The sequence below is a fragment of the Oppia nitens genome, unplaced genomic scaffold (genome assembly GCF_028296485.1).
Source record: "Oppia nitens isolate AA-2021 unplaced genomic scaffold, nextdenovo-longstitch-racon4-pilon3 scaffold16_pilon_pilon_pilon, whole genome shotgun sequence".
Classification (NCBI taxonomy): domain Eukaryota; kingdom Metazoa; phylum Arthropoda; class Arachnida; order Sarcoptiformes; family Oppiidae; genus Oppia; species Oppia nitens.
In genome coordinates this window covers 2,027,869-2,043,099 of record NW_026533195.1, presented here as the reverse complement: position 1 = coordinate 2,043,099, position 15,231 = coordinate 2,027,869, and the positions used below count along the sequence as shown (strand labels likewise).

Below are 15,231 nucleotides of genomic sequence, written 5' to 3'. Positions count from 1 at the left end.
CATTTCAAGTACTGTATATTATAATGACCTTGGTCATCCCTATTTAATTTTTTAATTGTTTTCTAACAATTATAGTGTTAACAAATATTAGATAAATATATACATACAATATATTGTATATTTGTAGTGTATGTGAGGTTTTTGGGTATTTTATCATTGAATATACCGGTATATACTACTGTATATATACAGTATATATATATTTAAAGTAATTTTTATATTATAAGATGATATAATTAATTACAATCATTTATTTTTATAATGAAAATATGTTTTTTTTAAATAGATTATAAAGATATCAAAACTAATTAAAACTCAAATATAATATATTTATATAATTTTATTATAATATAAGTTGATTTTTTTATGTTTAATATAATTTATTATATATAGTTAGCAATGATAAAAATATCCCAACTATTTATTTGTGTTTAATTATTATTACTTTTTTTTATAATTTTAATTTATATTTAAATTAAACACTATATATCTATTATGTTTACAGCAATATAATATTTATTTTTTTAAAATATATATATATATATTTAATTTATGTATATTTCACACAATTATAAATGATTATTATGTCTATCAAATTAATTATCTTAAAATTTTTATTATCAATAATAATAATAATAATAATAATATACATGCACTTTGTTGGTAACTGTGGTGAAATATAGTTAGCAATTATTTTAAGTATGTTTTTATTATAATTTATTATTAGATATACTAATAATAATAATATTTTATAATATTTTTTTTAGTTTAGAAATTAAACTATCATTTGATAATAGTTTCTTTATTATCAAAGTTTGTTTTATACAATTTTTATTTTGTTTGAAAATTAAAAAAAGTATTGATATTATTTAAAAAACAGTGTTTTATTATTATTAGTATTGATATACAATTTATAAGTGAATTATTAGTATAACTAAACATTATAAATGTGATTTTTGTATTAATATTTATTAATAATTTGTAATATTAATTTACAATTAAAAAAGTAAATTTATTAATTTTTATTTAAAAAAATTATTATCTATAAAACTTAATTTGTTAAAAAATGCGATTAGTATTTATTTATTTATTTATATTATTATTATTATTTAGTATTTGATTTGATTATTTTTATCTTTAATATTTTATTATATTTTAACAAAAAAAATAATAATAATAATATTAATTTATAAATTACTATTTTTTAAAAAAAATTGTGTAAATAATTTTGTACAATAAAATACTGTCACGTATCTAACATATAACTAACAAATATTACTATAATTATCATTAAACTTTTAATAATAATAATAATAATAATAACAATAATAATGATAATAAATATTGTACTTAATTAATAGAAATTTATATATATAAATATTTATTATTATTTACACATTATAGTTTAGTACATAATTACTAATTATTTATATTTAAATTTATATACATTTTTTTAACATAAGTAAAACAATATTTATTTTATTTATTATTTATTTTTTTTATTTAGAATAAAATATTTAAAATACTTAACAAAATAAATCATCATCATCAATCAATCGTCAAATTAATTTGTAAGTACTATTGTCTTTTAAAAATAAATTGTACCTGTATATTTATTTATTTTTTTATATTAATTTATTATTGGTACCGGTATTTAATATGTTGACAGTTATATCACATAATTATATAATAATTTTTATTTAAAGTGAAAACTGTATACTTTTTTTTAATAAAATAAAACAATAACTTATTTTATTTGAAACATTATTTGAAAACTTTAATTTAGTTTTAATTTTGTTATAATAATAATTGAAACAAAAAGTTAAAAATTAATTAAATTACTAATTAGGTTTAGTATAATATTTAATTAATTAATTAGTTATTTATTAATAATTAATATTATAACTATTTTTAATAATAAAAACTTGAATCAATTTGAATTAGCCAAACAAACAAAAATATTTAATTAAATATATTTTTTTTAAATTTTTTTAAACACTAGTATCAACAACAACAACACCACCAAAACCAACTGTCCCAACAACACAACAACAACAACAATAAACATGTTTAACGACAGTGACCTACGCTATCATAACTATCATCATATCAAACATGGCCAACATTTTGATAAATGGTCGCGCGATTGGTCCCGTTTTCCTGGTATACCATACATACCGGGCCTATCGGAACTAGAGGAAGCCATACTACCCTACGGGGATCGGTTACATGAATTTTTCCAACAAAAATGGCACTACTCCATCTACCTGTCCGCCGTTTATATAGCTACTATATTTTCGTTGAGACATTGGATGCGCCAGCGATCCGAACCCTATAATCTACGGCTACCGATGGCCTACTGGTCGGCACTGTTGGCCATATTCTCGATTATCGGCGTCGTCCGATGTTTACCCGAATTTCTACACATATTATGGTATAAAGGTTTCAATGCCTCGTTTACCGACTCAAGCTATTATAAGGTATGTTTGGGTTGGGTGTGTGTGTGTGTGTACACATGTATGTATGGGTGCGGGTGCTTATGATGGGGTTATGGGTGTGTTTGAATAATTAGTTATTAAAAAATAGTTAGGTATCAATATATTAATTAATTATTTTTTTTGATTACTGTATAACATGTAAAACATTTACAGTTTAACAAATAGTTTAAACAATTTATTATTTAGTTTTATGTGTTAGTGATATATACCAGTAATAACAAACATTTATATAAACATAATTATTTAATTATAATTAATTAGTAATAATTTTATGAATTAAAAATAAACTTAGTTTAGAAATTAACTAAATATTTAGTATTTTGCAAATTATTATTATTATTTTTGCGCTAAAAATACTATTATTTATTTATTTAAATATACGTTATTATTATTATTTAAACTATATATGCTGTGATAGATTAGATTTTTTTATAGTATCTAGGTAACTATTAGTTTTATTATTTAATTATTTTGTATCTATCAATTATAATTATCAACAACAGTTATCAAATACAGTAATTTATATTATAAATATTATTACAATATAACTAAAATTTAAATAACAATAATAATTATATAAAATTTATGGAAAAAAATAATAGAAATGTTAATTATTTTTTATTATTTTAATTAGTTAGTTAAACAAATTAATTGATAAAAAAAAGTTAATTATATTATTGTTATTATTAACTAAAAATACTAGATTTTCCACACTTTATATAACTATTGATAAAATATTATTATTAAAAAAAAATTGATTGACCATCTCTATTAACTTTTATTATTATTTTTTTAAAAAAAACCACTACCCGTTCCCATACCCACCCCTCCCAACCATACTTCCACAACACATAGGACTGGCGTGTAAATCTATGGTACCTATCGTTTGTATTGAGTAAAGCACTGGAACTGGTGGACACCCTATTTATCGTACTGCGCCGACATAAGCTAATAACCCTGCATTGGATCCATCATTGTCTAACCCTATGCTATTCGTGGTATGTTTTCGGCGATGTACCGGCCACTGCCCGCTGGATGGTCAACATGAACTTCCTAATACATTCACTAATGTACACGTACTACGCGTCCAAAGCATTTCGGGTACAAATACCGCGGGCGGTCAACATCACCATAACATCCCTGCAGATCATCCAAATGCTGTACGGCTTGTATGTGAACGTACAGGTGCTGGTCTATAAACTAACCCAAAGTCAACCAGTTGACTGTCATATTACGGTAGCCCTAACCGGTACCAGTTTGTATGGACTGTTTTTCGCTTTGTTTGTCAACTTTTTTGTACGCACCTACCTATTGAAATCGCAGACCAAAAGTATGGTATTTACGCCCACGGCTTGTTCAATGGCCAATGGACTGGGAGGCGTCCATAATACTAATAAGGCTGTTGTTAGTAATGGTAATCTAGCTAATGGTGTGGTGGCACCGGTAGCTAATGATAATAATGTTAACAGTGATGATACAGTAGTAATGGCGGTACAGGATCTCAGGCAACGAAAAATTATTGATAATAATAATACATTTTTCGCTAATAATAATAATAATTTGAATAAAAACTATAATAATATTATTATTAGTAGTAATAATAATAATAATAATCACATTTCCAATAATGATATCGAAATAATCAAAAAATTCAACTAATAATTATTAATACCTTTTTAAGTATTAATTTTTTTTTTAAATAATGTTTTAATAAGTTTTGATATTATGAAAAACAGTTATTAATATAATTTAGTAATAATAATAATAATGAATTATTTTTATTAAATATATTTAAAAAAAATTATTTTTATATATTATATTTAAATTTATTATTATTTAATGCATATAATGAACAACAAAACAAAACAAAAAACAACAATTTTTTTTATAAAACATAATATAATTTTTTTTATACATATTTATACAACAATAATACATTATTATTATTATTATTATATATGATTTATATTTGTAAACATGGGTTACTTAATCAAATTTGATATATACAATATAAATATATATATATATTCAATATTTATATATATATATATATATATAACTATAATGTCATAAAAACACATTTAAAACTATAATCATATGATTTCATATAATATTTTTTTGATATTATATTTCTTTTTTGTGAAATCTATATATATATTTTTTATACACACACACACACACAAAATAATTATTTTTATAAATAATAATAATTATTGTATTTTTTAAAAATTTTATTTCAATAGCATTTGTTAAAATACAAATGTTTGATTTGTTGAAGTAAAACATAAACAAACAAACAAAAAACATATTAAGGAAATATTAATAATTATTTTTTTCAATTTTTTTATATATGCATATTTGGAAAATTTCAATATATAAATATCAATATAATGGTTACTACTATTTAGATATCCAAATATGATATCTAATGGTTATACAGTATATATATATATATATATATATTAATATAAGTGATTAATACGCTGTATTTTACAAACAATAATTATATAATAACTAATATTAATTAATTTAATTAATAATAATTGAAGTCCTCAAAAAAATTGATAATTGCTCATATACTGTAAACATATACTAATTAATATACAATGAATATTAATTAATGTAACAATTTTATTAAATATATATATATATTATATATATATATATATATACATAAAATTATTAAATGACTAATAATTTTGAATATCAATAAATAAATTTTTTACAATAATTTTTTGTTTGTGATATTTGATTATTTATTAAATATATATATTTAAGGATTTTAAAAATTTAAATAATAATGACCATGATCAGAAATCTAAAATTGTAATTTTTAGTTTTAAAATAAACTCGTGGTTAATATCTATATTTAAATTAATTAAATATAAATATATAAATCATTATAAATCACTAATTATATATATTTGTTACAGTTTTTGATAAATATTAACAAATAATTGTTTTTTAATAAACTTTTATAAGTATATTATAATTATTTAATTTTAGTATTTTTCAATAACTTATAAATCATTATAGAATTAATAAATTTAATTTTATGAAATTAATATTTAAATTAAAATATTTTTTACTTACAAAAATGTAAAAAATAATACTCACATTTTAATCATTAATCATTAATATTAAATATTAATTTTATTTTGAATTAAATAAAATTAATAACAAATATTTTGTTTTATTACAAGTTGTAATTTACAACTCAGATGAATGTAAATTTGAATTATTATATAAAAAAATTATAAATAAATCAATGATTTTTGTTTGTTTGATAAATAATGATAATTAATTTTTTTATTATGACTTAATGTTATTATTATTTTCAATAATAATAATACAGTAATTAATGAAATAATAATTTAAATATCATATATTAATAATAATAATAATAATAATATATAAAAATGACTTTGAAATATCAATTATCACATTTATATTACACACACACACAATATCTACTGTATATTTAATATAATAATAGTTATTTAGTTATCAAATTATGGGTCAATTATTGATAATCAATTAATTTCTATAGAAAATCAATGGTTTTTTTCAAAATTTTAAAAAATAATAATTAGAATAATACTAATATATTATATATTTTTTTTATAAATTTAATTAATTAAAAAAAAATTTGAAATAAATATCATTGCTAATTGTTATATATATATTTTGTATCAATTATTAAATTATTATTTTGTTTAATAATAATAATAATAATAATTTTATTTGTGTGTGTTTATATGTATTAATATTATGTTTTAAAAAAATTAATTAAATTAAATTGAATTAATTTGTAGCAATTGTAAGTAATAGTCTAATTGTTAACGGAAGCCATATGATCCATGTTTGTACGCCAATACCGGTAACATAGTCGAGCACCGGTATACTGGGCTTATGTATCAGTTTGCTATTGCCACGTTTCAATTTGGTTTGCTCTATATTATCGGCACTGGGCTTTTTCAGATCGTAGGCCAGTCCATAGCGGGCACACCAGTCGATCAGCCAGGTTGTTAGATTGAAATTTTCCTAATTATTTAAAAAAAAATTAAATTAACATTGGTGCTAATTTTTTTATTTTAAAAAAATTAGAATAATTTGTCCTAGCTAATATATTTGATACATACATCCCAACTGTATTCACCAGTTGAGTAGTCATATGGAAAGACATGATGATAGTTATGATAACCTAATTATTAATAAATAAATTATTAGTACAAATAAAAAAATAATTTTTAAAAAAATATGTATTTATTATATTTAATAAAATTTATACTAAAATATAATAAAATTTATACTAAAATATAATAAAATTTATACTAAATTTAATAAAATTTATACTAAAATTTAAAAAAATTCATATTATATTTAATAAAATATTTATTATATGTAAAAATTTTTTTAAAAAAAATAGATTAGACTATAAATTAAAATAAAATTATTATTTATTTTTTTATTTATAAATAATTGATTATTTGTTAGTAGTTTTTATTTTTTTCAATAAAATAACAATTTTCAACTAGTACCTTCACCAAGAGTTAACCAGGTAACTGATTGACTTTCAGCTGGATTAATATTTTTATCGTATGGACCTAGTTGAAATATATAAAATAATAATAATTATTTATTTTTAAATATAAAACAAAAATTAATTAAATAATTAAAATTTAAATACTAACGTATTCCCCATAGATGTGCTACTGAGTTGACCATAAATGCACAATGAAGCATGCTAATTTATTTAAAAATTAAAAAAAAATAAATTATTAACTAGATAATTATTTTATTAGCATGCTAAATTTAATTTAATTTTTATTTTATTTTAATTTTAATTTTAAATCACATACAATATATATCTGGTTATACTGATGAACAATGAGTTAATAAATGTTTCGTCCCATAGATAACAGGGTATCAGCACCGGTATGGCAAACCAAATGATGGCCACTAGTGGCAGATAAAACAATCTCTGATAGTAGACTATTGGGTCGTCTAATAAGTCACTCAAATCGATATTTTTAGCTAAATAATTAAACAAACAAAAAATAATTTTAAAAAAATTAATTTTAAGCTAAAATATTTATAAAAAAACAATTATTTCCAAAATTAGTTACTAATTATAAGTTTTCTTATAATATTAATAATTAAAAAAAAAAGTTTGACATTTTTGACAACAAAATTATTAATTAATGTAAATTATTTTATTTTTTTTTTTTTGTTATAAATGATTAAGTGTTGTCTCAATTAAACATAGTGTTGAAAATGTAATTAAAAAAAATTTTCTTAACATTTTATTTTTGTAATGTAATTAATTAGTGTATTAAGCTTTTTGTTCAAAAATAAATTATTATATATATATATATGTTTTAGTAGAGTTAATAAATTATTAATAAAGTTAGTGTTGGTTTTTTTTGTAACTATAAATATTATTATTTTTTATATATACAAATATAGTAATAATTAATGATTTTTTATTTGTTAGGAACAACCCTATTACTAATTAAACAATTTTTAATATCAAAATAATAGACTATATATTAAATTGTATATTAGTTTATTTAAAAAAATATCATTATTATTATATTTAAAATAAAATATATATAATATATATAAAAATTTATTTTAATTATAATTATTTTAATATATCAATACTATAAATAATTTTTTTTTAATGTTTAACATATTAAACATATATATATATATATATATATATATATATATATATATATATATATATATATATATATATACAGTACTACTAACCCATAATAAATCAAAAAATATATATATAAATATTATTCAAAAAAAACATTGTTTCAAACAATTTTAATTTTAACAATAATTAACTCATAGATATTAATACACTATTCAAAAAAAATAAAAAATTAATATTTTAATATTTTGAATAATTTTTAGCTAATTTTTTTGAATGTCAAAATAAATAACAACAACAACAACAACATAAAAATCATTAATTAAATATTAAAAATAAGTCTAGAATTTAATTAGAAAAAATATTATCAAAATAAAAAATTTGTTTACAAATATTTCTAATGTAATTTACATAAATTAAATAATATATTATTAATTATATTAACATTAATTATATTTCAAACACACACAAACACATACACTGCCAAACATAAAAACAAAAATTTACCATGCTAATTAAAATTATTAAACAAATTAGTATTTTACAGAAAAAATCAATAATTAAAAATATTATATATATATATATTATATCAACAATAAAACAAAAATAATATTTAAAAAAAATATATGAATTTTTATTATGAATATTATATATTTATTTGAAAATTGAATGGAAATAATTAGAAAATAATTAGTTAATAATAAAAAAAATATAATATATATACCTTTTTTGATGACCTCCGGGTGCTGTTCGACAAACAGCCAGCCCATATGGGCATAGAAGAACCCCCGGTTGGCATTATGGGGATCGGCATCGGTTTCCGAGTACTTATGATGTATACGATGGTCGGCACTCCACGAATAGATGTCCCGCTGAAGTGATAAAGTTTGGGCAATCATTAGGTAGAGGCGTAGTGGCCAACGAGCTTTGAACGACCGATGAGACCATAGACGATGAGCGCCGGCAGTAATGCCCGGTGCGGTTAGCAGGTGTATGCAATTTTGCCACACTAGCGTCTGCCACATAACGGTGCCAAATACTAGCAAATAAAGGCCGTACATAGCACCGGCATGTGCCACAGCTAGTGCCCAAACCATTGGCCAGACTATACGCCAGCCGTTCCAATACATCATACGATTGCTGTACGAGCCGGGTGTGTGTGTGTGCGGGTGTGTGAACAGGGAGGTGGAGGACACAGGTATGTGCGAGACGACAACAACAACAATAAAAAAAATGAGAAAACAAAAATAATTAATATTAAAAATAAATTAAATAAATAAATATTTTGTTAAAATATGTGTTTGTGTGTGTTGTTTGTTACAAAATTATTACTGTGTGTATACATAACGTGTCTATCAATAGATTAATTATATAATTTATATATATATTTAGTATACAGTATATACTGTATATATATTATATATAATGTTGTTGTGCTTAATATGGAGTTTTGTGTGTTGTGTGTGTTGTTATGAATATTTATAATTTATAATTTTTTTTAAATATAATATATTTTACTGTATTATAAAATTACTGTTCATATCCTGTATTAGTGTATGTGTGTATATGTGTGTATGTATGTGTGTGTGTATGTATGTGTGTGTGTGTGTGTGTGTGTGTGTGTGTGTGTGTGTGTGTATGTGTGTGTGTGTGTGTGTGTGTGTGTGTGTATGTATGTGTGTGTGTATGTATGTGTGTGTGTGTGTGTGTGTGTGTGTGTGTGTGTGTATGTGTATGTTTATGTGTATGTGTGTGTGTGTGTGTATGTATGTGTGTGTGTGTATGTGTATGTGTATGTGTATGTGTATGTGTATGTGTGTGTGTGTGTGTGTGTGTATGTGTATGTGTATGTGTATGTGTATGTGTATGTGTATGTGTATGTGTATGTGTATGTGTATGTGTATGTGTATGTGTATGTGTATGTGTATGTGTATGTGTATGTGTATGTGTATGTGTATGTGTATGTGTATGTGTATGTGTGTGTGTGTGTGTGTGTGTGTGTGTGTGTGTGTGTGTGTGTGTGTGTGTGTGTGTGTGTGTGTTTGTCTGGCTATTTGTCAGTGAAACGGTTTGTTGAATAACAATATTAAATTATAATAATAATTATTTTTATTATTAATAGCCATATAAAGTATCTATATTGTACTGTTAAATATTGATATATTATTTAACATTAATAATATTTATAAAAAAAACTATTTAATAAATGTTAATTTATTGCTGAATATGCAATAATTTTTTTCCTCTATAAAAAATATAACACATTTAGTTGTAATTTATTTTTTTTTAATTTTTTATTTATTAGTTGTTCACACTTATGATTTAGATTTAATAAGTAGATAATAATAATAATAATACACAATATTTAATTTATTATTATAAAAATTATATATAAATAATTCAAACACACATTATTATTATAGACATTGAAAAATATAAATACTTGAAAAAATGTAAAAAAAATCAAAATAACATTTTATAAGTGCATACAAAAACACATAGACACAGACATATTTTTTTGCTAACTAAAAAAATTATTAATTCAAGTTATATATTAATAATAATAATAATAAAAATTGAAAAAATATGTTATTAATATTTTTTTTGAACATTAATTCACAAACAATATCCACTAAATACGTGCTTTTAAATAAAATATATATTAAATTACATTTAAAATTACATTTATTATTATATTTATTAAATATATAATGATTTATATTTTCACTAATGCATTCAATTAGATTTTATTATTATTATTATTATTATTATTATTATTATAAAAATTTATGTACAATAATATAATACAAATAGATTTTTTTTAAAAGTAACAATAAAGTAAAAAATAACCTTGAACACTTTCTACATTTATTCAATTATATAAATTTAATTTAGTTTTAAAATAAAATTTTTATATTAATATATATTTTTATTAATTTTTTTCTAAGTAATAGTTTTTTTTTAAAAAAAATTAATATTATTATAAAATATAAAATAAAACTAGATATTAATTATTATTTATTTAAAATAAAAATTAAGTAATAATTTTGTTGTTGTTGAATTTTTTGTTGTTGTAAATTATGTACAGTTAAATTAAAATTTTAAATTAATTAATAGTTTAATAATTTATTCAAAATAATTTTTTGACGCTTATATATATATATTTTAAAAAATTAACTATTTTTGATAAATTATGATTAAATTTATTTTTTGTTTGAATAATTTTCTATAAAAATTATCAATTTTGATTACTTTTACATTTTTTTTATAAAAAAAACGGATACTTTATATAATTTAATTATTTAATTTCTAATATTTTTTGTGTGATAATAATTTCAATAAAAAAAATAACTTACATAACTAAAATTTAATCTTATTTTAAAAAAATAAAATATGCAAACGTTTTACAACTAAAAAAAGTAAAATTATCATTAGGTATACTGTAATTTTTCAAATGAAAAAAATTAATTAATTTTGATAAAATTTTTGTTATATATCTACTATTTATTATATCAAATACTTAGTAACAATATTTAAACAAATTTTTTTTATCAAAATTGTATAATAAATTGAAACAAACAATGTTATATACAATATATAAGTTATAACATTTGTATATAACATTGTATAACATTTTTTATTGTTGTTTCAAGTAATACGATAAACGATAAAATTATTATTATTATTATTATTATTTTGTAATATTTAATTTTTATTACATTGATATACAATAAAAGGTCATTAAGTAAATATTTTTATACAATACTAAATAACATTGTTAATAGTTGTTAATTATAAGTACAGTATATAATATAGTATATCATATTAGGTACTATTGACCCTGGTAGTAAAATATTGTTATTTTATATTATGCAATAAAATAGTGTATATATATTATATTTATAATATGGTACAATAAATTATACTATTACTAATCTAGCATGTTATTTATTTACACACATACACATACACATACACATACACATACACATACACATACACATACACATACACATACACATACACATACACATACACATACACATACACATACACATACACATACACATACACATACACATACACATACACATACACATACACATACACATACACATACACATACACATACACATACACATACACATACACATACACATACACATACACATACACATACACATACACATACACATACACATTTTAATCTGGTTATTAACATACCTGAGCTACAGTATTATATCATATACATACAAGTACATTATACTAGTTGTATATAAGTTAGCAACATAACTATTTTACCTTACTCACTCATTGATTACTTAAATAATCACATTTTTTTAAATTAATTAATATAAGTTATAACTTATACACATATACTGTATATATAATCACAATAAAAAAAACTTATCGATAGTCAAGTGCTATGACTCACTAAACATATAAGTTATTGTAAAATATACTGTACTGTACTTTAATAGACCTTTGACTTTAGATATATATATATATATATATATATATATATACAGTAAAATACATTTACAATGTATATAAATATTATAGATATACTGTATATATAACTGTATGCCTAATATAACTGTACACAATGCCTGCCGGTATGTGCTCCCCACCCCTCCTACTCCTCACACACACACACACACACACACACACACACACCCAACTATGCCTATGTTGTCATTAAAAACAGTTTTTATGTATCACATTAAACAAAAATGTATATATACTATATATATTGTATATATATATATATATATATATATCTATAATTAATAGCATAGTGTGTATATTTGTACTGTATTTAATGTATATGTATATAATTTATGTATATATATATATATATATATATATATATATATTAGATAAATTAAATTAGATTAAAGTGAAAGTATCAACATGATAAAATCACATGTTCAATTTTTTAAATTTTTTTTGTATGTTTTATTTATTATTATTAATAACTATTACTATTAATTAATTTAATTTATTAATTATAATATTTATTTGTACTAAAAAAATACTTTTTTTAAAAAAATATTTAACTAATTTTAATTTAATTAAATTATTTAAAATTTTTTTTACTTACTATAGTCGTCGAGATAGTTGTAATAATTTTGTTTGAATAGTCATATTTGACATCACTGTTAGTAAACCCTTGATAGCAAACATTTGTGTTAATTGTGTGTTTTCAACAATTTTGTTGTTGTTGTAGTTATTAATTGTTATTTCACCAGAAATTTAAATTATTATTATTATTAAAATTAATAATTTTCAATTATTATTAGTAGTTATTATTTAGCACTATTTAAAAAAAATGTTTTTATTTTTTAAATTTTGTTTTTTCAAAAAAATATTGGCACACTATCAACACAATAATTATTTTTAAATGTCATATCATTTAATATATACTGTATATAATGTATATATATATGTTTTCAATTTAATATTATTTATTATTAAATTTATATTATTAAATATATATAATATATTTATATATTTATATAATAAACATAAATATAAATTTTTTGTTGCTATAACAGGCCAACTGATGACAGTCTATAGTAATAATATGATGACATTTATGCGATAAAACTCAACCAAATGGTTACACAATATATATATATTTATATATAAACTGTTTTTTGTTTTAATAAAAATTTCTATATATTATTAAATAAAGAGAGAGAGAGAGAAAAAAAAAATAAATAATCGTATTATTTATGATATTCACAATACTATTAATATATATATTGAATATAATTTATATATATACATATATACTAACAAAACTCACCACAAAAATAATAATAATAATAAAATAAATATATTAATAGAAATTTTTTAGTCAGCAAAATACATGTACAGACACATAACACAATCAGTCAAAAAAAACTAAAGTTATTATTAAATATATGAAATAAAACAAAAAATAAAACAAATATTTTCATAAATACTATATATATATAAATATTATATATATATTGTATTTTCTAAATGTATTAACTAGGATATAGACACACACTTAGCTAAATAAAATTATTTATTAAATATTTATTATTATTATTATTTTTTTCAATCTATTAAATATATCACATTTAATATAGTATATAATATTATTGCGTGTGTGTGTATGTTGTGATAATATATATTTTTTAAATAAATAAATATAAAAAAAATAAGTTAAATATGATTTATAATTTAGTCTAGCAAAATTTTTTTTATATAGAAAAAAATTTGATAAATGATAGTATATTTATAATTGAAAAAAACAAACATAAAATATAATTTTAAAATTTTTTTATATAGAAATAATAGTTATTTAAGAAAATAATTACTTTTTTAGAAAATTGTATTATTATTACTAAAATTATTAATTAATAAATAAATAATTATTTTAAAAAAACACAATTATATATTTAAAATAAACACATTTCGACTAATTGTCAGCAAATAAACACTTTGTTATATATATTGATAGATAATTTATGTATATATTATTGTATAAATAATATATATATATATATATATATACAAAAAATGATTTTTTTATTTGTTTTAATTTGTTGGTTTCAATAATTTCATTTATACAGTATATAAATATAAATATATATAACTTTTAACACCAATCATCTAATTGTGAGTGACTTATATATATATATATATATAACTTATATACAGATATATATATATACTGTTATCTAACAGACACTTAAACACCACATAATGTGTGTGTATGTGTGTGTGTACTGTATATACAGTATATAAATTAAATACCAGACTACACACCAATAAATGTATTTCACTAGACATGTATATATATATATATTAGGCGCGCACTGGTATGTCATGTTATATAATAATAATAAAAAAAATTACAGTACAATATCCATACAAACACACACTGAATGTCAGTGTATATACAGTTTATATCATCAATGGGTGAGTTAAGTGATAGTAGTAGTGGTGGTGCTGGTGTTGGTAGTGCTAGTGGTGGTGGTGGTGGTGGTGGTGGTGGTGGTGGTGGTGGTGGTGGGGGTGAAGTGAATG

At 19.8% G+C, this 15,231-nt stretch overlaps 1 protein-coding gene across 1 annotated transcript; it reads right to left on the bottom strand.

Moving 5' to 3' along the window:
* Positions 1–6,247: 6,247 nt before the first annotated feature.
* LOC128965008 (stearoyl-CoA desaturase 5-like) lies at positions 6,248–13,410 on the bottom strand. The gene is made up of 7 exons (XM_054311660.1): positions 13,271–13,410; positions 8,891–9,306; positions 7,361–7,535; positions 7,193–7,245; positions 7,040–7,105; positions 6,641–6,702; positions 6,248–6,542 (listed from the first exon to the last, which is right to left on the bottom strand). Exons 1-7 carry the CDS (start codon positions 13,351–13,353, stop codon positions 6,303–6,305), a joined length of 1,095 nt encoding a protein of 364 aa, XP_054167635.1. The 5' UTR covers positions 13,354–13,410; the 3' UTR covers positions 6,248–6,302.
* Between the last annotated feature and the right edge of the window lie 1,821 nt (positions 13,411–15,231).